The 24,190-nt window shown below is 43.7% G+C and overlaps 1 protein-coding gene across 1 annotated transcript in view; it reads left to right on the top strand.

Moving 5' to 3' along the window:
- The window catches only part of TTPA (alpha tocopherol transfer protein), a 57,527-nt gene that overhangs the window by 10,781 nt on the left and 22,556 nt on the right, over positions 1-24,190 (top strand). Inside the window, exons 2-3 of the mRNA XM_077492776.1 lie at positions 18,804-18,957; positions 21,131-21,324. Coding sequence (XP_077348902.1) covers positions 18,804-18,957; positions 21,131-21,324 — 348 coding nt within the window. The remainder of the gene's footprint in view (positions 1-18,803; positions 18,958-21,130; positions 21,325-24,190) is intronic.

Below are 24,190 nucleotides of genomic sequence, written 5' to 3'. Positions count from 1 at the left end.
GACCCTAAACATACAGCCAGAGCTACAATGGAATGGTTTAGATCAGGGATATGCAATTAGCGGACCTCCAGCTGTTGCAAAACTACAAGTCCCATCATGCCTCTGCCTCTGGGTATCATGCTTGTGGCTGTCAGTCTTGCTATGCCTAATGGGACTTGTAGTTCTGCAACAGCTGGGGGTCCGCTAATTGCATATCCCTGCTTTAGATCAAAGTATATTCATGTTTTAGAATGGCCCAGTCAAAGGCCAGACCTAAATCCAATTGAGAATCTGTGGCAAGACTTGAAAATTGCTGTTCACAGACGCTCTCCATCCAATCTGACAGATCTTGAGCTATTTTGCAAAGAATGGTCAAAAATGTCACTCTCTAGATGTGCAAAGCTGATAGAGAGATATTCCCCCAAAAAGACTTGCAGCTGTAATTGCAGTGAAAGGTGGCTCTACAAAGTATTGACTCAGGGCTGAATATAAATACACGCCACACTTTTCACAGATTTATTTGTAAAAAAATTTTTAAACCATTTACCATTTTCCTTCCACTTCACAATTATGTGCCACTTTGTGTTGATCTATCACATAAAATTCCAATAAAATACATTTACGTTTTTGGTTGTGACATGATAAAACATGGAAAATTTTAAGGGGCGTGACTACTTTTTCAAGGCACTGTATATGCTCATGTAAGTACATGACAACGCCTTGCACTTTGCCTCTTGTCATCCCCTATACAGCAGCACTGACTTCTGGAGCAGCACTAGGAGCCAATCAGATGTGTATTGTTCTCCTCCACTGACAAAGAATATGCTGACTGGAGGAGAGAGACAAACTTGTCAACTGAAACTTCTTCATTGCCATTTATAACCTGAAGACCAAAAGGTGCCCAAACAGTATTGCTTAGCTGCAATAGAGGGGGGAAAAAGGTCACCAACAACTGTACTGTCTGGCATAGCTGTGTAAATTGTTAGACCTGGATGGATATAAATACAGTATGAATTCCTTTTGGCAATTTTAAAAGTTCCTGTTTATGTATTTAAAGTGGTTGTAAACCCTTACATATACCTAGTGAAGTGACTGGCCTCAGGTGATACACAGAGGAAAGAAGACCTCCTACATAAATTGCACCTGTTTATCTGTAGCCATTTGTTCTTTACTGTACAGCCTTGTAAAACTCAGAGGGAGAGGAGTTTTCACAGAAGCACAAAGTAGGGGTGTAGCGCAAGTCACACACTGCACAGCTCAGTGAGGAGAGCTCTGAGAGCTGATTGGAGGGAAGAGACACCCACTGCACACAGTACACAGGAATGATGCACAGCTGAGGCTGCCAGTCACAGGCTGTGTACTGGAGCTCCTTACCCAATCACATTTTTATCAATTGGAGTCCAGAAAACCTGTCAACTCCTGATGGAGGAACTAGACAACGGAGAGAAATCTGTGCTTTGGATTAAAGCAAGTATACACTATAGAAGGATATGCTTTGTATATATTTTATGTCGGATGTTTACAAACACTTTCAAAAATCTTTAAAGTTGAACTTCACTTTCTCAATCAACATTGACAATTTTTTTTTTATTCTTTTATGCTGCTAGCATAAGGGCAATAAATCTAATAAGGGCCGGTTCACACTGCAGGCGATGCGAGGCGACACCGACTTGCCTCGCCGCGACCTGCCGCGACCTCAGCGGCAACTTGCAGATGACTTCTGTATAGAAGTCAATGCAAGTCGCCCCGAGGTCGCCCAGAAGTAGTACAGGAACCTTTTTTCTGAGTCGGAGCGACTCGAGTCGCTCCTCTCAGAACGGTTCCATTGTACAGAACGGGGGCGAATTGTCACACTGCGGCGAGTCGTGTCGCCTCGCATCGCCCGCAGTGTGAACCGGCCCTTAAGGGACTGGGAGGACCTCGGCTATGGGGAAAGACTATAAGCATTGAACTTATTCTCTCTGGCAAGGAGACGCTTGAGAAGAGGATATGATATCGGTGTACAAATACAGCACTGGCGGCCCTAGCATAGGAAAAAACTTTTCAGTAAAAGGGAATTTAGTAAGACACGCGGCCGTTCACTAAAATTGGAAAAGTGGTTTAACCTTAAACTGCATAGAGGGTTCTTTACTGTCAGAGCGGTATGGATGTGGAATTCTCTTCCGCAAGCGGTGATATCGGCAGGGAGTGTTGATAGTTTCAAAAAACCATTAGATGGGCAGCATAATGACCACAACATAATGGGATATACTATTTAACATAAACACACACCATAGGTTGGACTGGTGTTTTCTTTCGACCTTACCTGCTATGTAAGGCCCCTTTCACACGACAAGCCCGCTCCGATCCACCTGTCTGTTTTTCAAACAGATCCAAGCGGCCTATCCATTGACTCCTATGGGGAGACGGATGTCAGCGGAGATGTGTCCACTGACATCCATCTGCCATCCGATCCGCTAAAAACAGACGTATGGTGATACGTCTGCCATCCATCTTATCAGATTGGATGAGATCTTATAAACGTACATGCAGCCTCTCTCCATAGGAATCGGTGGTGCTCTGACAGGCCCCTCCCCGTTCAGTGAGCAGAGATGGACCAGTCATTCGCCGGCTCAGCGGAGAGCAACGGTGCGATCTCCCCTGAGCAGATCCGCCTCATGTGGGAGGGGCCTAATAAGTAAATGGGAAAAATTTATCATATTTAATTAATTTTTTTAAACATATCTTCAGTTGGTTTCCAGACCAAGGCAAATGTCATATGTCCCAGGAGTCTCAGATAAGCACCCCCTCCTGTCCACATTGAATTAAGAGCAGATGGATTCCAGGAAGTAAATTCTACATGAATCAGCTGACCTTACCCACGATGGCCGCAACAAGAAATGCCAGGGGGTGGTTTTGTGTGTGTGGTTTTTATTTATTTATTTATTTATTTTTTCTGATTGATTTTCTCAGCATAATAAGGCACAGAGACATGGATTGATGGGTGAGTTTGCTTTGAATGATAAAAGTGAATTTAAAGCAGGGTCCCACCCTAAAGTGGAACTTCCGCTCATCGGATACCCCCCCCCCCCCTCCGGTGTCACAGTTGGCACCTTTTTGGGGGGAGGGGGTACAGATACCTGTCTTATACCCACTTCCGGGCATAGACTCCCACAGGAGTCTATGCTGTTTCCTGTCCTGCCGTGCTGTCTGCTGGGACACACACGGGTCCCAGAGACAGCGCGGACCATTCCAATTGCGCTGCGCAACTCGTGCATGCGCAGTAGGGAACCGGGAAGTGAAGCTGCAACGTTTCACTTCCTGATTCCCTCGCCGAGAATGGCGGCAGCAGCAGCCGAGCGATCGATCGGCCTCGGCTGCCGACATCGCTGGACCCTGGGACAGGTGAGTGTCCATTTATTAAAAGTCAGCAGCTGCAGTATTTATAGCTGCTGGCTTTTAATATTTTTGTTTCCAGGGGAATCCCTCTTTACTTTTGTTTTTGGTTTGTGGTGCTCATATGCAGCATAGTTCTGCTTTTAATAGTTAGCCTGGAGTTCAGCTTTAAAGATTTTGCTACAGAAGGAAATTCATTCATGTGTCTGTAAAATCCGGTATTGCTGTCGGGAAGTGGCATAGGATTTCCATAGCATATCAGTTGCATCATACAGCCCTGAGCTGTCACTAGGGGAAGTGGTAGGAAATCACGGCATCTCCCCTGTGTCCGGACATACAGGCAACCGTCATATTTCTTCACTTTCAGTTTCAACACTGTGAACATATTAACCACTTTCAGCCCCGGACCATTTTGCTGGCTTAAGACCAGACCACTTTTTACGATTCGGCACTGCGTCGCTTTAACTGACAATTGCGCGGTCGTGCGACGTGGCTCCCAAACAAAATTGATGTTCTTTTTTTTTTTTTTCCCCACAAAAAGAGCTATATACAAAAATAGAGCGACAATTTTGAAAAAAACGCATTATTTTTTACTATTTGTTATAATCTCCCCCAAAAATATATATAAAAAAACAAAACATTTTTTTCCCCTCGGTTTAGGCCGATATGTATTCTTCTACATACTTTTGGTAAAAAAAAATCATCAATAAGCGATTTTATTGATTGGTTTGCGCAAAAGTTATAGCGTTTACAAAAAAGGGGATAGTTTTTATTAGTAATGGCGACGATCAGCGATTTTTGTTGTGACTGCAACATTATGGCGGACACATCGGACATTTTTTGACCCATTTTTGGGACCATTGTCATTTATACAGCAATCAGTGCTATACAAATGCAGTGATTCCTGTGTAGATGACACTGGCAGTGAAGGGGTTAACCAGGGGGTGGCAGTGTAGGGGTTAAGTGTTCCTAGGGGTGTTGTTACTGTGGGGGGCTGGGCTTTGTTTTAGTGAACACTGATCTCTGCTCCAATCACATGGAGCAGAGATCAGCGTCACTTATTGCTAGGCAGAACAGGGAGATGCTGTGTGTGTGTTTTTTTTTTTTTTTTTTTTTTTTTTACAAGAAAATTGGTCTTTATTGGGAATGAGACGATACATAATCTGAGTAAAACAAAACATTGTACAGTCCAAAATTTACAATGCAGCATACATAAACCCGTTTATCTCAGAGATACAGCAACTGTGCTTTGTTAATATATACGTGTTGCGCCAGAAAGGGGGAGGTGGGGGGCAGGCCTGGTGGGACCAGCACCCACCAAGGACATTTTATTAACCAAGTCACTAGAAGGGAAAAAGGAGGAGGGGGGGGGCCGGGCACGGGAGAGCAGACAGCACAAACCCCTCATCACCGCCATTTTCCAGAGCGGGGGGGGGGAGGTACAGAAGCCCCCCACCTGGGAATTTACATAGGGCCGATCCATGGTTGCCACACTTTCGTAAATTTTTGGGGGCATCCCCTGCTGATATATGTAATTTTATACGTCGGCATAATTTCATCAACCGACTTCTCCCAAGCCCTTCATGTGGGTGGCAAGGGGAGGTCCATCTAAGAAGTATCTGCTTTTTTGCATAAAAAAAAAACTGAAATCAGTAATTTGGTGTAATGGGGTCTCCGCTCATCATCTTGTATGGTCAGCTGAAGACGCTCGTTAATACACTCCATAACAGCAGACCAATAACGAGAGATTCGCGGACACTCCCAAAACATATGTATATATAAACCCTCAGGGGACTGACAGCTCAGGCAATTTGGGGATCTCTCTGGGTAGATTCTGTGCAGCCTCTGAGGCGTGAAGTGTACCCTATGCATACATTTGGTCTGTATTAATCTATCCCTAGAGGATATCACTAATCTAGAGCCCCTATCGAAGCACTCCTCCCACGTCTCTCTATCCAAAGTTGGTATGTCCGCCTTCCACTGAGCCCACAGTGCCTCCATCCTTGGCGACTCTCTACTGAGCAACACCAAGTACAGCGCAGAGAGGGGCTTATCCAGGGAATTCTGGGCCAGCACATCCATTCCGAGGACAGGCGGCTCTGGAAACTGCGCCTGGAAGGCATGCCGCAGCTGCAAGTACCTAAAGAGCAGGCCCACCGGCATACCATGCCTATCCGCAAGTTCCCGGAACTGAATGAGTGTCCCATTGGAGACCACATCCCTCAAGAGCTTGATGCCATACCTGGCCCACAGGTGTGAGTCTGGAACAGCCCTAAAGTGGGGGAGGCACGGATTCCCCCACAAGGGGCAGTGGGGGGACCATTTGTTGGGGCTCAAGAAACGCCTTCTAGCCAACTCCCAGATCTTGGGGAGATGCTGTTTACAACGGCATCTCCCAGTTCAGCCACCCCGTGAGACGATCGCGGGTATCCCCGCTGCGATCGAGTCTGCGGGACCCGCGACCAGACTCGCAGGGGTCCCGACCGGCACGCGATGGCAGGGTGGCATATAAAAATGGACGTACCTGTACACCAATATGCCTGCCCGTGCCATTCTGCCGATGTACATAGTCGTGCGCCGGTCAGGAACTGGTTAACCATATTATATTGTTTCAAGCTGCCTGACGTTTTTTCTAACTGGGCTATTTCATTAATGCAATGAATATCAAGAACTAAGCACGTGTTATAATCAGTTTTTTATCTTTTGTTTACTTAAAAAATAAAATCATAATTTTTAATACCTGTACTACAAATGGAGTGTCATTGAGGCTGGGTTCACACTGCTGCGGGGGGAGATCCGGATGTGATTCGCACAGCAAATCACATCCGATCTCCGTAGCACTGCGAGTTCAGCCATACAGATAGTATGGCTGAACTCGCAGCTGTCCCGCAGCAAACTCGCACAGGACCCTTTTTTGGGTCCGCAACGGAATCGGATCGCATGGGGGTTCACACCATGCGATCCGATTCCTGTGCGAGTCGGCAGATCGCACTGCGATATGCCGACGGATCTGGGGGTGTCATTAACATAACATTGACACCCCCAGCCGTCCGCATAGGGCAGTGTGAACTGCCGGCGGGAGGTATGCGATGCGGGAAAACGCCGCGGATTCGCGGCGTTCCCGCATCGCAATAGTGTGAACCTAGCCTTAAGGTGTTCAGGCTCATCCCATTTCTTTTCCTAATGTGCTCTTTATAATGAAAATAACTGAAAATTGTATTCATCCACTTCTTTCAGGCTACATTCACGCCTGAGTGTTTTCAGCTCACAAAAACACGCAGAAAAAAGCCTAGCAAGCAAAATCCCATTCATTTCAGAGTTTTTATTTTTTATTTTTTTTGTCACCTGAAGCAAAACGCCTGAAAAACACCCTAAACTCAGAAAAGAACATGAGCTTCTTTGGGGCAAATTACAGGAGTTTTTCTGCGCTTTACATTTGGTGACCTGAACAAAAACACAGCAAAATCGCGGTAAAAACGCTCAGGTGTGAATGCAGCCTAAAGGGGCTTACAAGTACAAACCTGGGTCAGTTTAGCAAACAAGCCATGTCACCTACATGGATTTAGGAATACAGGAAAGTATACAAACTCCCATGCAGAAGTTTCCTTTTAGGCGAAGTTATCCACTTGCAGCCCAAAGACATCATATGACGTCCTTGACCTTCTGTGGGAATATCTGAATGATGCCTGCAGCTACAGGCATCATTCAGATATCCTCTTTTTCAGCCAACGATTCTGTGCACCGCAAGAATAATCATAGCCGCAGTTCAGCCACTAGATCGTTCTTACAGGTGACTGGAGGGGACACCCCCCCACCTCCCTCCGGTGCCTCTCCGGGCTCTCCCGTGCCATCGGGGACCCGGAGAGAGAATCTGCCACCGCCAGATAATGTTCATAGGGGTTTGCGGTGACCAGGTTATGACGTCATGTCCGGGCTGCGTTTGTAAGCAATCGCAGCTGGAAAGCATGGGATCGAGATTTATTATTTTTTTTTTTTTTTTAATCTCATGCTTTCCAGCATGGAGGAGAGATGTGGGGTCTTATTGACCCCCACATATCTCCATAAAGAGGACCTGTCACACACCATTCCCATTACAAGGGATGTTCCTTGTAATAGGAATAAAAGTGATAAAAAAAAACAAAGTGTAAAAATAAAGTAAAATAAGCAATTAAAAAAAAAATATTTTTTTTTTCAAGTGCCACTGTCCCCGGTAGCTCGCACACAGAAGCGAATGCAAGTCCCATCCACATATGTAAACGCCACACCCTCTGCCCCACTCGTTCCATCTCAGATCCCGGAACTGCTCCGGGGCTTCTGTGGTGACCATCCCGGCACAGCTCCTGTCTCCCCAACAGCATGAAATGCACTGCTGCCCAGAGCACGTGGAATAGACGGAAAAGACCCCATATAGTGGTACCATATTGAAGAGCCTGTGTACTGCCTACCTTTTGTGACTAACCCATTATGAGGGCCGTATTAAATTGCATCCAATACTACACTTAGTGGCACTTTTTTTTTTTTTTTTCTCTTTCTTTTTGCCTGTTTACTACAGAGTGAGCTGTGCTCTGGATTTTTAAGCTGACACAAGTGTATGGACTATCACTGAGAACTTATATTGTGAACATTTTAGACTATTGTGTGTTTGCCTATTACCCATTCTATAGATAAAAAAAAATAATGTTCTTTAGCCAGGAACATACATTCCACATTAATAATTATGCTACCAAAACCAGTGTGTGCTGTAAATTTCCTCCAGCATTGTTCCTGTTTCTTCTTGCTGAAGGCTGCCATTTTGTTGAAGCCCAGAGCCCCTGAACAGCAGTAAATCATAAAGCAGAACTAAACCCATCGATTTACCAGTTAGAAACCAGTTATATTTCTGCAGTGCCGGGATTGCTAACTCACATTGGCTTGTTTCCTGAACCAAACTGTCAAACCATCAAATGGCTGGTGTCATAACTAATCACGTGCAGCACCATGGCAGTTGCAGATCAAACAGAAGCTGATTCCTTGGCTGTAAAGGATAGGATCAGGAACAGATCTTTGTTTTCCCTGGCAGCCCAACCCCCACACAGTTAGATCACACCCAGGGACGGTTAACCCCTTAATCGCCCCCTAGTGTTAACTCCTTCCCTGCCAGTGTCATTTATACAGTGTTTAGTGCATTATTTTAGCACTGATCAATGTAATAATGTCACTGGTCCCCAAAATGTCACTTGGGGTCAGATTTGTCTGACCCCAAAAATATATATATTATTCTCTCTCTTGACCTAAACTGATGAATATTTTTTTTGTTTTTTAATATCTTATTTTTTATATTTTTTTTGCTATATATCTATTATAGCATAAAGTAAAAAATATTGTGTGGTGGTGGTTTTTTTGTGGGTTTATTTTATTTTTTATTTTTTTATAGTGCAAAATATAAAAACCGTATTAGTGATCAGATACCATCAAAAGAAAGCTTTGTGGGAAAGAAAGAACATCAATTTTGTTTGGGTACAACATGACTGCACAATTGTCAGTTAAAACTACATTGTCGTATCGTAAATGGCCTGGTCATTAAGGAGTGTGACAGAGCGAGGCTCTGTCCCTATGAAATTAGAGGTAAAGGAGACACAGAGTTTGCATATCTGCGGACTGCAGGACTACAGAGTGTAGAGTTTAAATGGAGAAAACTGCTCTGTCAGTTTTCTCCAGGTTTTGCTAGCTCCAGATGGGATTCTGTAGTTTGGAGATCCCTGAGAGTTATGGGTGGGACGGGATCTCCAACCCTGTGTCCGGGTCTTGAGGCTAGCGAGCAGGGTGTGTGCCCAGCTGCACACAGCCCATATAACGAGGGGATTTGTGTAGGATGGGTGTGTGTGAGCAGCTTGCTGCTTGAAGCTGTGCATGTCCAAAGCTGTGTGAAGGACTTGAAGCTGTGTGCGTCCAAGGAGCCGTGTGCTGTGTGTCGAAGGGTTGGAAGCTGTGTGCGTCCAAGCAGTTTGTTGGACGGGGCAAGTACCTATAGCAGCAGTACTGCTGAAGAGTAGCCAGGTGGGCTAGCATTTTCGTTCTGATTTTGCTGTATTTAATTTAAGCTTGGACCCCTGCGTGGGATTACTGGATGGACTAATATTTTGTTTTCTTCTAATAAACGTGGGCTACCAGGCCCTTAACCATACACGCCTGACTGATGTGGACTAAAAAATGCATCTACCAATTGAGCTAATCACCCCAATGTCACAGGAGGTAAAACCTTCCGGTCCTTAAGTGGTTAAACAACATATGTTTTTGATGTTTTGGAGATGTATACAGTACTTATAGGTACAACTTTCCCAGAGAGGTCTACAACCTCTTTGAGCGGGGGGGGGGGGGGGGTTATTGGGGCAGTTGGTGAGCGAGGCTGAAGTGGTTCAGCTCTCACTTTTCTTTACCTGATCCTGCACTTCCCTGACATATGCCATTCTACTATGGCCTGGCAGTGGACTGTCTCTGATGTCAGAGGACCTTGGTTCTTAGTAATATATTGGAAACCTAACAAGTCTGCCAGGCAGATGAGGACCTTGGATTGGGGGCTCTTTGAGGGTAGGGAGCGATGTGAGTGTACAGGGATAGGGAAAATTGTAGACACTCACACAGTTTGGACTGATGTCTTTATTCAACCTTAATAACTATGGCATTTTCTGAAGAGAGGTCAGCTTTTACAGCCTCTGTATATCGGGTCTCCCACAGAGTTTTTCACACTATCAGTGATGGAATACATATAAGTCTAGGGATATGAAAACTAAGTGGTTCTGAAGTCAAATAGTTATTTAATGCATTCTATGGTAAAGTTTTACATTTTCAGTAGTTAGAAGCCTTTAGCTGGCCATACATGGATCAAAATTTGGCTGGTACTTGCTGAACAGGCCAAATTTCGATCCATGTGTGGCCATTCCCATTCATAAAAAGTGGATCTAATCACCCAGTAATGAACCGGATTATTTGAAATTTTTCATTTGATCAGTGTATTCCGACGTCAGGGGAGTCCCTTCGGTCAGAATACAATGAAACAGCACGAAGATACCTCACATCCACATCAGTTTTTTTCTGTTGAACCCACTGGCTGAACGAAAAAACAGATCCATGTATGGGCAATTTTTAACCGAGGTTAACAGAAAAGATTAGATAAAGAGCAGGGAAAGTCAGCTTTATCCTGTACTGCATATGTCCAGCTGACCGATAAGGAGAAGTTGGGGTCAGGGTTATCCTGATGACCTCATGAGCTGTGAGCAGTTTCACAATTCTTGTAGTTACACTGTATGTCAGAGGACTTGTGAAACACGTTTTGGTCACTGTAGAAATTATAGCGGCTTTTCACTTCTGTCAAATGATTGGAACATAAAAAGGAACTGCAATAGTAAAAACAAAAAAAAACTGTAGCTGCTGACTTTTATTAGATAGACACTTACTAGTCCAGGAGTTCAGCACTCACTATCTTTACCTGAGCTGGATCTTCGGATCCCCGACACAACCATCTTGGCTATGGGAGCCGGCTGTGACTTTGTGGTGTTTCACCGCCGGCTCCCCACTGCACAGGTGCTGTTAAGCCAGTCATACAAGGATGGAAATTCAGGCAGTTCAGTAGGGACCGAATGAATTTTGATCCATGTATGGGCAGGGAGGTTGTACAGAAGTCAATCTACTGATCAACTTCTGTACAACTGCCCTCTCAGATTTTCCCTGTTCGATCAGTGCTGCAGACTATAGCCAGCAGCACTGATCAGTGTATACTGATAGCAAGTAAGTTTCCCTGCTGTCAGAATACAATAGCTCAGTGTGGAGGATTCCCCCATCCACACGTTCAAATCCTCCCCCCCCCCCCTTTTTATTTTTTTTTCGTTCTACGCGCTGGGCTGCTTGAGATTGGTCTGGCAGCATCCAGGGACATATGACATGTCTTGGAGGTTGCAAGTAAGGGGAAGGGGGGGCCAAATTCCATAATGCTTGTCTGGGCAAGAATGGCAGAAGTGGAAGCCAGCAAAAGTCCAATGGAGCATACAGATAGTTGGAATTTCCGACCAAAAGCTGACATTGGACTTTTGTTGGCGGAATTTCCGATCGTGTATAAGGGGCATTACTGTTCGCCTTCACTAACGCAGGAGTGAGCGCTTTCTGGAATTCAAACCCCCCCTCACATGCATGTTCTCTCCTCTAATGCAGCAGCTCGGAACTCAGAGTTTGAGACGCCACTCCGGTGAACGGTCACAACGGGGCCTCTCCTGGGAGTTTTCCAGTCAGGCTTCATGAGGTACTTAAATGGCTTCCGGTACACCTATAGCAAAGGTATTATTCAACTTTAGTCAGCGCTTCAGTTTGTTTTATCCAGACGCCCCTTACCTGCATATTGAAATCTGTATATGCCTTCAGTACCTATTTCCAAATCGGTCAGCTTTTCTGCTATACAGTATGTTTCTTCCTTTGTGATTGAGCTGCTTGTTACATAACCTGTTTGAAACGTTAACCTAATCACCAAGATCGACTTAGGATTTGTTATACAAGCTGTGCACATGGTGAGAGCACTAGAAAGAAAAGAGTGAAACTCCGCAAACAAATGGTTTGGAAATGTGAGAGGCATCATTTTATAACATTTCACAACATGCAATTAGCCTGCTCTTTGAACCATCTTTAAAACATTAACCAATACAAACATCAAATGGGACATCGCTATAGAATGTCCTTTCCAGCTAAAGGTGCCTTAGATGTGTTATCTCTTTTCAATGTCATCAGGCTTTTTTGTTTGATCTGATTGTATTGGGTTTTTCATTGTAAACAAAATGCAATAAAGGAAATTTCAAAATAAAGGCAAAAAGTGGGCCGGTGGGTAATCCTTCCTCACTGCCAGATTGATGGCAAGTGGTTTCCTAGTTGGATATGTTTCAGGATCTCTGGCGAGTGTTCAAGTACTGTTCCTGTGGCCCAAAATAAACATGATACTATCATACGCTGCTGCGTTTTGGTTTCTAGATGCATTATGAAGTCTAGTAGCGCCCCCCCCCCCCCCATTACACAATGGTGGGGATTGTCAGTATGACACCCCTCTCACACTGCCGAGCCCATAGCGTCGGCGGTAAAACGCAGCTATTTTTAGCTGCGTTTTACCGTCGGATTTGCAGCGCATTTCGGCCTCTAGCGGGGTGCTTTTACCCCCCCCCCCCCCGCTAGCGGCTGAGAAAGGGTTAAAACCGCCCGCAATACGCTGCAATAGCGGCATTTTGCCGGTGGTATTGCAGTGCTGCCCTATTGATTTAAATGGGGAGCAGTGGTGGAGGAGCGGTAAACACACCACTCCAAAGAAGCTGCTGCCAGGATTTTTCCTGACTTCTGCCAGCGCACCGCTCCGGTGTGAAAGCCCTCGGGCTTTCACACTGGAGTGAATGGTGCAGCAGTTTGAGGGTGGATTGCAGGCGCTATTTCTAACGCTATAGCACCTGCAAAACGCCCTTGGTGTGAAAGGCCTCTTGGGGAATGACAGCTCTAGCTGCTGTAAGGAAGTGGCATAGATAGAATAATGGCCTTGGATTTGAGAAATCTGGGATAGAGAAGTAGAATTACCTGAGAACTGCTTCCCTACCTCTGTGGAATTGCTGACTTGCATGGAAGTAGCACCTTGCTGGTCTGACTAGCGAGGAAGCAATTGCATTAAAACAGGTAAGTGTATCATTACCAATACTAAAGCTGGTGTGCATGAATTAAAGAAAATATGGTCAAAAGAATCCATGAAAGCCTAACATTGGGCGGTAAAAAAAAAAAAGTCTCCTTCCTCAGCTGATGAAGGGTCTAGTTCTCCTGTGGCCTTCAAACTGAGGCCTGGGGGCCAGATTTGACCCTTTGCGTTTGTTTATCTGGCCCTTACCCTGCCCTATTTCATCCACTGATGCCAACAATGTGGCATAATTGCCCTCACTGACACAAAGGAAGGGGCACAATTTCTCCCAATGACACTAACAATGGGGCCCAATGACTCCAATGATGGGACACAATGTCTTCTAATGACACCACAGATGACACAAAATTCCTCCCACTGACCCCAATGATGAGGCATAATTCCTCCAACTGACACCGATGGGGTATTTTTTCTTTTTACCACTGACGTCCGGACCTTTTCTACTCTCAATGGCCACAGTCCAGTCCCCCTAAAATCTGAAGGACAGTAAACTGACCCTTTGATTAGGAAGTTTGGAGATCCGTGGTCTAGAGCAGTGTTTCTCAACCTTTTTTAGTCATGGCACCCTTTTAAAGATATTTTCATTTTGGAGGTAGCCCAGTCTAAGGCCTCCATCCACTGCTCTGCACTACTTTTCCCCTGATTGAGCTCTCGCTGTGCTCATGTACAGTTCAGGGCTGAGACTGGTGGAGATCGGAACTGTACATCGACACAGTGGGAGCTTGATCGGGGAACAGTGAAGCCCTTCTCAAACAGGATGGTGCAGCACCACTGACAACCTCAGATGACTCCCTGGTTGAGAGAGGCAGGTGTGCCAAGGTTTGCCATCACTGGGCTAGAGTAATACCTTACTACACAGTCCTGCGATCTTTCTGCTGACGTGGTTGCGTGTCATGCATGATACGTGATGATATAGGAACACCTGCCCACATTCCAGCTCTGGAGGTCAGAAAACCTCCAATTGTTGAAAAAGCATGGGTCAAAGTATTTACTCTGTTAATAAATCCCCTAGGTCAGTGATGGTGAACCTTGGCACTGCAGATGTTTTGGAACTACATTTACCATGATGCTCATGCACTCTGCAGTGTAGTGGAGCATCATGGGAAATGTAGTTCCAAAACATCTGGAGTGCCAAGGTTCGCCATCACTGCCCTAGGTAAATAGGTCTAGATCATTCTTAAGTTGGGGGGGGGGGGGGGGTGATTTAAATAATTTTCCTGTTTTTTGATTTTTATTTTATTTTCCATAATGCTTATCTAGAGCCTCATTGACACTGGTAAGAGATGGGAAAATATTCAGTTGACATAGGATTTAGTGATCTGTAGGTTATAATTCTTTCCCGTACCGATCCCTAATAAGATCACCTCCTTTGCAATTTAAGGCTTGGGAGTTATTTTAAATGACAAGAAAGAACACACAGAAATCCTGGAGTATTTCACCAAAAGAGGTAATATTAATTGTTAGCTTTTTTATTTTGGTTGAAACTCTTTACCTAAAGCTCCCTCCAAGCAAACAGCTAAATACACATTTATAATATGTAGATAGTAGCTGCTCTGCCTGCCAAAATATTTGTCATCCTTTTTTAACCATTCCTGAGCCCTGACACATACAGTTGTGCTCAAAAGTTTACATACCCTGGAAGAATTTATGATTTCTTGGCTATTTTTCAGAGAGTATGAATATCACAAACTTTTCTTTCACTCATGCTTAGTGTTAGGCTGAAGCCATTTATTATCAATCAACTGTTTTTCACTCTTTTTAAATCATAATCGCAACAGAAACGAATCAAATGAATCTGATCAAAAGTTTACATACCCTGGTGATTTTGGCCTGATAACATGCACACAAGTTGAAACAAAGGGGTTTGAATGGCTATTAAAGGTAACCATCCTCATCCTCATCCTGTGTGTGTATAAAAGGTCAATGCGTTTCTGGACTCCTGACAAACCCTTGCATCTTTTATCCAGTGCTGCACTGATGTTTCTGGATTCTGAGTATGGGGAAAGCAAAAGAATTGTCAAAGGATCTGCGGGAAAAGGTAGTTGAACTGTATAAAACAGGAAAGGGATATAAAAAGATATCCAAGGAATTGAGAATGCCAATCAGCAGTGTTCAAACTCTAATCAAGAAGTGGAAAATGTTGGTCTCATCACTCCAAATTACTTTGTGCCAGAAGGTTTGAGGCTTGTCTCTGTGCCGTTTGGCGTATTTTGAGCGGGATACTTTGTGGCATTTTCATAGTAATGACTTTCTTATGGTGACTCGACCATGCAGCCTAACTTTCTTCAAGTGCCTCTTTATTGTGCATCTTGAAACAGCCACACCACATGTTTTCAGAGAGTCCTGTAACAAAAGTTATTTGTGAGTTTTTTTTCTTTGCATCCCGAACATTTTTCCTGGTAGTTGTAGTTGGAATTTTAGTTGGTCTACCTGACCATGGTTTGCTATCAACAGAATCCCTAATTTTCCACTTCTTAATTAGAGTTTGGACACTGCTGATTGGCATTCTCAATTACTTGACTATCTTTTATATCCCTTTCCTGTTTTATACAGTTCAACTTTCTTTCCCACAGATCCTTTTGACAATTCTTTTGCTTTCCCTACGGCTCAGAATACACACGTGCACACACAAGTTCCAAGCAATTGGATCACAGGTGAGGATGGTTATCTTTTTTTAATAGCCATACAAACCCCTTTGTGTCAACTTGTGTGCATGTTATCAGGCCAAAATTACCAGGGTATGTAAACTTTTGATCAAGGTCATTTGGGTAGTTTCTGTTGTCTTTATGATGATGAAAAAGAGTGAACAGTTGATTGATAATAAATTGCTTCAGCCAAACTCTAACCATGAGTGAAAAATGTTTTTTGTGTTATCATTCATATTCTCTGAAAAATGTCCAAAAAATCATAAATTATGCCAGGGTATGTAAACTTATGAGCACAACTTTGTGTGTGTGTGTGTGTGTGTGTGTGTGTGTGTGTGTATAGATGGATGTCCCCCAGCACCCGTCGATCATCGGTAAAACACACAGAACGGAGATCTGGGGAAGGGATGAATTCTGCAAGTCTGCAGTGTTTAAAATTCAACTCTTCCCCCTAGTAAAAGCAGCACATACAGTCAGGACCGGTACAAGGATTTCTGTCTACATAGGCAAAGATGCATTTTGGTACCCCCCCCCAAACTGCCTCTGAACAACGTGTAATGAGGGGATGGGTTTATTCATGCCCCACATCCCCTGACTGGTATCAGCTACATGTTGCACCCGTATTGGGATGGGGCGCAGCGTGAAGGACATCATGCAACATTGAAAATGTGAGTTGTGCTGAACTGCCACTAAAGGGCAGTTTGTAATGGGGAGTTGGGTTATGCATTCCATGATTCTCCTCACTGGCTATGGGCAGCTGATAAAAATCAAAGAGGTGGAGGTATACTAGATACTCTGCTCTCTAAAGCCAACATCCCAATACGTAGAGATTCTACCAAAAAGCAAATCCCCTCAGAATAGCAGGACTTTTACAGGCATGAACTGTGAGACTTGCACACATAAATATAAAACCATACAGTAGCTTTATTTTGACAATGTATCAAAAAACATAAGTGAAAAACACACAAAAAATTCAATATATTCTAATGTAAAACCTAGTTACATGCAACCAAACTTATTGCAAGAAGATATATATGTAGCATCTATATTGCATAATCACATATACAAAAGCAGGTAGATCGATGATATGCATATGCATATGATGTAGCCTACGCGTTACAGATTTTAATTACACGCGTTCTTCAGGGATCATTCGTTTATGCAACTCTATTTTTCAAGATGTGATCTAAAATAGTAGAAAAAAAAAAAATAGTAGAAAAAAATGTATGGGCAGCTGGTAGGTGAAGAGAACCAAAGATTTCATGTTGCGACTGTGAATGGAAGCAAGGTATTTAAAAAAAAATCTAAATTTGGATTTTAAAAAAGGTTCAGGAATAAACCACTTCAGCCTCTCCGATGTACCGGTACGTGGCCAGGTTGAAGAGGTTATAACGGTACGATGCCTGCAGCTACAAACCTCATCCAAGTATCTTTGTTTTCAGCTTCAGTTTTTTTGTAAAAAAATAAAAATAATAATTCTGGAGGGCTGGGAGAGGCTCTCTGCAGTTTGCAAGTCTGGGTATCTGGGTGGATCCCGACTTTAAAATTCACGCAAGTGAAGAATGAAGTGCACTGCTGTGGTCCACAGGAGGAGTATAGCCAATAGAGCTTTGGCTATTATTATTATTATTTTTACTTTTTTATTTTTTTGTTTTATTTTTTCTTCAATTTCAAAGGTTTGAAATACAAAACGGTGCCTATTGGGAATTCCCAGGCTCAATAGAACACATAGAAATAAAAAATGGACTGTATATCCTAAGTAACAAATAATGTCCTGCTTTACCTAGTCAACCAAAAGACCCGTTCCCCCAATACTACACCCATTTCAACCATACTGTACACACTAGGAGACCCCCCCCCCCTCCCCCCAAACATTTCAGGCTCCTGCACTATATTGTACATTACATACTTCTCACCAAAGTGGTAATTGTCATTGTTAATTGTCAACAGATGCTGGTAATTAAAGCAGTAGTAAACCGCAGTTGAAGGAAAAAAAATTTCCCTGCAAGGCAATGTCATAATGAAAACAAAGCCTTCCAGCGGCGCGCTGTCACCACTGAGAGGGCTTCCATCTTCACCCGGTCTTCCTTCCGGGTTCACCACCCACATGAGTGGCTGGGTAGCAATGACTTTTACGGCACAGGCTCTGAAGGTATGGAACGGTATATCAGACCTTCAAAGCGCATGCGCCACTGGCTGCATGCACTCTGAATATCTCCTAAACAGTGGAAGTTTGGGAGATTTTCACAGTACCTACAGGTAAGCTTTATTTTAAGCTTACCTGTAGGTAAGTCCTAAAAGCGTTTACTACCACTTTAAACGGTCCCTGACTATTTTAATAAAGATTTTCTTTAAGGTCGGCTCAGATGAAGTGATAGCTTTCTGTTTTTTTTTTTTTTCAATGTACATAAAATCGTATGTAATGGAAGAGGTTGTGGGGTTTTTATTTTTATGATTGTGCTGAGGTTTATACATATCTGTGAGACTCTTACTAGTGGCACACTACGCACGTCACATTGCTGCTCTCCTCGGGCCACCCAAAGGTGTCCCAGATCTTTTACAATCATATAGTATGTACTACAAAACAAAAATTGCCATGCATTGCTAAAGGGCTTGGGTTTGACTTGAAGAAAAGGTGGCAACATCAAATGGAGCCTGTATGCATGCATGCATGTTAAAGCACTAGAACCTTCAGAACCTTCACTAGATACAAAGGCTCTGCAATCTGACAGCTCAATGGAAGAGGACAAGACTCCTCCTCCTCAGATGGGAGTAATCTCAAATGATGTGATGTGTGAGTTCCTGGAAAAAGACCTATTGCTTCTGAAATCTATCCCTTCTTCTTCATTTTATTTTTTGTATTATTTTTTATTTTTATTTTTTTGGTAGACCGTGGCAAAATACTGCATACGTTAGTACATGAAACTATGTTTTAAATTCAGTTGGTTTATTTTTATTTTGCTATATCATATTTTCACAGCTCTCTAAACATTTCCTAACCTACAGATAATTATGCACCGTAATCTCCGATAAGTGTAACCTGATTCCTTCGTTATACTGTATGTAAAATGTATTACTTGCAATGCTCAATATCTTGATTTCTGTTTTTATTACAGTTATTGAAAAACTACCAAAGGTGGAGGAAAGAATGTCCGGAGATTACTGCAGACCTGAAGCCATCTCTTCTCCTTAACCTGTACAACGCTGGCTACCATGGTGTCCTAAGGTCAAGGGATGCTTATGGCAGCAAAGTTCTTATTTACAGGATTGGTAAATGATTTGCTTCCTCCCTTCCCCCCCCCCCCCCCCCCCCCCCTCAGCCCCTTCGTTTAACAATCTGTATATTCTGTATGATGAATTGCCAAGAATATAAATGCTCAACCAGACATGGAAAGTGTTTTTATGTACAACAATCTTGATAGCCAAAGCCCTGTATAAATCCACTTCATTGTACATAAATGTATTGTAGAAACCGATTTCCACTGTACTTATAAACGGATAACCAAGTGCCTATTGTATATAATTTGAACAGGGTATTGAGGTTGCAATGGCAAACCTCCTATATAATATATTGTGATGACAAAAATATTGGGAAATATCCATGAGGATCCTACATTGATGGATTTGATACAACACATGCAGGGTCTATATAGAGACTAGTGTCCATGTGGTTTCATAAACTTTGAACCCCCCAGTCACCACAGAGGTGAAAAAAGTCACCATACAGTAGAGCTGCACTATTCTAGCTAAAATAAGAATCTCAATTTTTTTTGCTTAGAATAAAGATCAGGATTTTTGCGGCGTAACGTCGTCTATAACATTACACACAAAAATTGGGCTAACTTTACGCTTTATCTTTTTTAAATTCATTAAGGTGTATTTTTTCCCCAAAAATTGTTTGAAAAGACCACTGCATGAATGCAGTTTGACATAAAATATTGCAACTGCCGCCATTTTATTCTCTATGGTGTCTGCTAAAAATATATATATAATGTTTGGGGGTTCGAAGTAATTTTACTAGCGAAAAAAATACAAATTTTAACTTGTAAGCAACAAGTGTCAGAAATTTAGGGATAAAGTAGAGAAGTATTTTATTTTTATTTTATTTTTTTAAAGCAGGGTTGGGTTATAAAAAAAATAAAAAAATAAATAAATAAAAAATAACTTTGAACATCTCACGGAGCACTGTTCAACCCATCATCCGAAAAAGGAAAGAGTATGGCACAACTGCAAACCTACCAAGACATGGTCATCCACCTAAACTGACAGGCCGGGCAAGGAGATCATTAATTGGAGAAGCAGCCAAGAGGCCCATGGTAACTCTGGGGAAGCTGCAGAGATCCACAGCTCGGGTGGGAGAATTTGTCCACAGGACAACCATCAGTCATGCATTTCACAAATCTGGCCTTTATGGAAGGCACCCTGCATATTCGAGTGCTCCCCCAATGGGGCAAACGGCTAAAGTTCGTCCCGAACTTGTGCTTGGGCCAAACCGTTTGCCCAATACTCGTAATCTATATACTTTCTCTCAGCCATGTTTGCTTCCATAGTAAAGTCACCGGGTCGTCCAAATTAAGATAAGTGGCGGACAGAACGCCAACTTGACCGATTTTCGCCGGTTCTACCAGCTGCCTCGGACGTATGTCTACTCTTTTTGGTTAAGTCCATAACTAGTATTTATATTCTTGGGTAATTCATGTTCTCATGACAAGAGACTCCCAAATCTCCTTTCTTTGAGGATATAGAGATAGAGGGGGACCTTGAGGCTATCTTTTGTTTTTTCAATATTTATGATACTTTCAGTCTAGGCTATTGTGGCAATTTGGGTTAGTAAAATGTTTAGCAGTTAATCAAAGCAATCAATCACTATTGGTATAAGCTTATTAAAGGAGTTTGTACTTGAGCTGTAAATGTATATTTTCTTTCCCAAAAAGTCTAGTCGGTTAAAAAAAATAAGCAGGCCAATTCATGCAGAATTCCACTTTGTGTAATCGCTCGCCTTAACCCCTTTTACAACGAGTGTATGCATATATGAAAAAAAACAGCAAGCACTGTACAGAGTGTGTGTGCACAATGCACACCAGAGGGCACACCTGTAAATAGGCCTTTAGGTATCTGGGTTCATATGCACCTTAAATGCAAATATACATAAGTAAATTATCAGTTCTGGGGAGTTGACGCTTTTAATTCTCCTGATCGTATGAACTGGATATTTTATAGCACATCTAAGAGAAATGTAAGGGATGATCTTTCTGGTCTCCATCGAAGAATGCATTTACTTCTAAATCTTAGATCGTGAACAAGTATTCAACCACGCAATAGCCACAATAAAGGATGAGATCTGCAGCAAGTAACTGTGGGTGCTTGTTTTGTTTTTCTGTTTTGAAGTAACATAACTGTACAACAAAATGGTATTCTTACACTTTTTTTTTTTTTTTTACAGATAAGTGGGACACAAAGCAATTTACAGCATATGAAGTGTTTCGAGTAAGCTTGATAACCTCTGAGCTTTTAGTGAGAGATGCAGACACACAACGGAATGGCATTAAGGCTATATTTGACTTGGAAGGATTTGGACTGACCCATGCATTTCAAGTCTCTCCAACTTTGGCTAGAAGAATAGCTTCAGTTATGACAGTAAGTTAAAATCTATACAACTGCAAAGTTTAGAGCCATTTTCTATCACTATGTTCTTTGTGCTTTGAGGGCATTAAAAGGTAGTGGTTGCAATAGGCAGCAGTTTTGTATAAGACCAGTGTGCAAAGGCAGCCGTGAACAGGGCTGCTGATAGGCCAGTACAACTGGCCCCGTTGTACTGGGCCTGAACAGCAGGGGGGGCCCGGGCGACCTTAACAGAAAACGAATTAATGTAATGTAAAAAAGAAAAACTCTTCCAGCCACCAAGACCTAACAACGTCCCACCCAGGCCCCCCCCCCCCCCGGCCAACTATCACGACCGCTTCACACACAACCCCCAACAGCATTCCCCCCCCCCCCCCCCCCCCCGTACTTTTTCATTAAAACATTTTTTTACGGTGTAGGTGGCGGCAGGGAGAGGGACTATTTCTCCTATTTTAGGGTGTGGAACAATGTCAGAATGTCTCTTCCGTGCCCACTCCTCATGCTGGCTTAAGTCCTGGCCAGCGCGTACTCTGTAGTGTCTTCCCTGGCGCCGCGGAGTGATTCCTCCCCCCTCTGCTCTGTTCCTCACTCTGCTTGAGAGTAGAATCAGTGAGGCGACTGGCGGCGCCGGTGGGAGAAAAAAATAAAAAGAAGCAGCTGGTATCTGAATTAGATAGTTTGTGGACACTCCAGTCCAGGCAGCAGGATCAGGGAGGAAGTGACTCCTGGGAACCGTCTAACAGGTGTGTGCTTGCTTGGGGGGAGGATTAAAGATCTACTACTACTGCAGCAGCATCTATACATTACAGCATTGGTGGCATGGGTGGCATTGTCTCTGCAGGAAGCACATGCGGTATGGGCCATAACGCATTTGCTGCCTGCAGACAGTGCCACCCATGCCGCCAATGTCGTAATGTGCTGCAGACAGTTGTACCCATGACGCTATTGCCATAAGGAATGGGTGGCACTGTCTGCAGCACAATATGGCATGGGTTGCACTGTCGGCAGGCAGCACATGCATTATGGCATTAGCGTAATGGGTGGCACTGTCTGCAGCATAATATGGCATTGGTCGCGTGGGTGACACTGTCTGCAGGTAGCACATGCGTTATGGTCACTCATGCTGCCAATGCCGTAATGTGCTGCAGAGACAGTTTCAAGGCGGGGTCTGGGGAGGGGCCACGGGCGGAGCCAGGGGTGGGGCTGAAGGAGGGACCAGGGGTGGAGCTGAAGGGGGCCCTTGTCAGGTAGGCTGTACAGGGCCCCATGATTTCTATCAGCGGCCCTGGCCGTGAATATGGTACCATTGTCCAGAGGCAACTAGTGTATGAAGCCAATGTCCAGAGGCAAGGTAGAAGATGGAGTCTACCTGGTCTACCTTGCCTCTTCAGGGGAACTTCCTGGTGTTAGTGATTTGTAGCATTTTCATTCAGCCTGCCCATGGTCCCAGAGGTGTTGGCTGCAGGGTAATTGAAGATTAATATTCTTATACAGGATTTATATACAGTGGAGAAGGAAAGTATTCAGACCCCCTTAAATTTTTCACTCTTTGTTATATTGCAGCCATTTGCTAAAATAATTTAAGTTCATTTTTTTCCTCATTAATGTACACACAGCACCCCATATTGACATTCTGTAGCTCCAACAGTTTGCACAGCGCTTTACAGCGTGAGGGCCTTCAGTACAGGAGGAATCAGAGGGCGTTGCTCTAAGGTATTCCCATTGTGGGTAAATGGACGACCTACTTCTCATGGAACAATCGGCTTAGTTGCTCATTTCAAATGTCCTGAAAAGGTTCAGTCCAGTACTGAACCTTCAGAAGTTAGCTTCTGTTCTGACCAAACATCTGGAGTATTTGGGTTTAGCCTTCCGCATGGCACAGGCCCATCCTTTCCATCCAAGGTGGGGTTCTTCAGGTCATGTAAAGTCTCTCAACTTGGACCTACATGAGGGCACCAGTGAAGATGGTAGCTGCCTTTGCATTCTCCTATGCCCAGTTTCATTCCAGAGCTCTTTAGCTCAATATCATGTTGGTATAAGACCAGGTCGGCATTGGAATGGTGGCTATGCGCTCAGATGTTGGATACTGGGCAATCCTTCTTTCTGATTTACCAGAATGGATGCCAGCTTTTCGGACTAGGGAGTTGTTCTGTCAAACCTCCCATGGAAAGCGAGCAGATTTTGGCATTTGATATCCTGGAACTTGGGGCACTTTCACTCTCCTACACTGATCTGTATACTTTCAGGGGTCAGACCATGCCGTGGCTGTAGCATACATCGACAATCAAGAGGGACAAGAAGGTGCACAGCTCAGGAAGAAGCGGACCTGATCTTGTCTTGGGCAGAATTTCATATTCTGGCCCTCTGCCGTACACATTGAAAAATTGGCAGGCAGCTTTATCAGTCATCATATACTGAATCCAGCAGAATTGGCCCTTCACCCAGATTTGTTCAAATATTTGTATGTTGTGGGGGGACACTGGATGTGGGCGGCACAGTGGTGTAGTGGTTAGCACTCTCGCCTAGCAGTAAGGTCGCTGGTTCGAATCCCAACCATGACACTACCTGCCTGGAGTTTGCATGTTCTCCCTGTGCCTACGTGGGTTTTCTCCGGTTTCCTCCAACAGTCTAAAGACATGCAGGTAGGTAAATTGGCCCTAGTATATGAATGGGGACCTTGGATTGTGGGCTCCTTGAGGGTAGGGACTGATGTGAGTGTGCAGTGTACAGGGATAGGGACAATTTGTAGACACTCACTCAGGTTGAACTGGATGGACTGGTGTCTTTATTCAACCTTACTAACTATAAAACTATGAAACTTGGTTGCAAGATTCAACAACCAACAGAAAAGGTTTTTTGTCCCAGGCAAAGAATTCTCAGC

Source organism: Lithobates pipiens, unplaced genomic scaffold, assembly GCF_037356315.1.
Source record: "Lithobates pipiens isolate NorthernLeopardFrog02 unplaced genomic scaffold, aLitPip1_a1.2 Scaffold_19, whole genome shotgun sequence".
Taxonomy (NCBI): domain Eukaryota; kingdom Metazoa; phylum Chordata; class Amphibia; order Anura; family Ranidae; genus Lithobates; species Lithobates pipiens.
The sequence above is the reverse complement of the archived record's forward strand: the minus strand, read 5'-3'. Positions and strand labels throughout refer to the sequence as shown.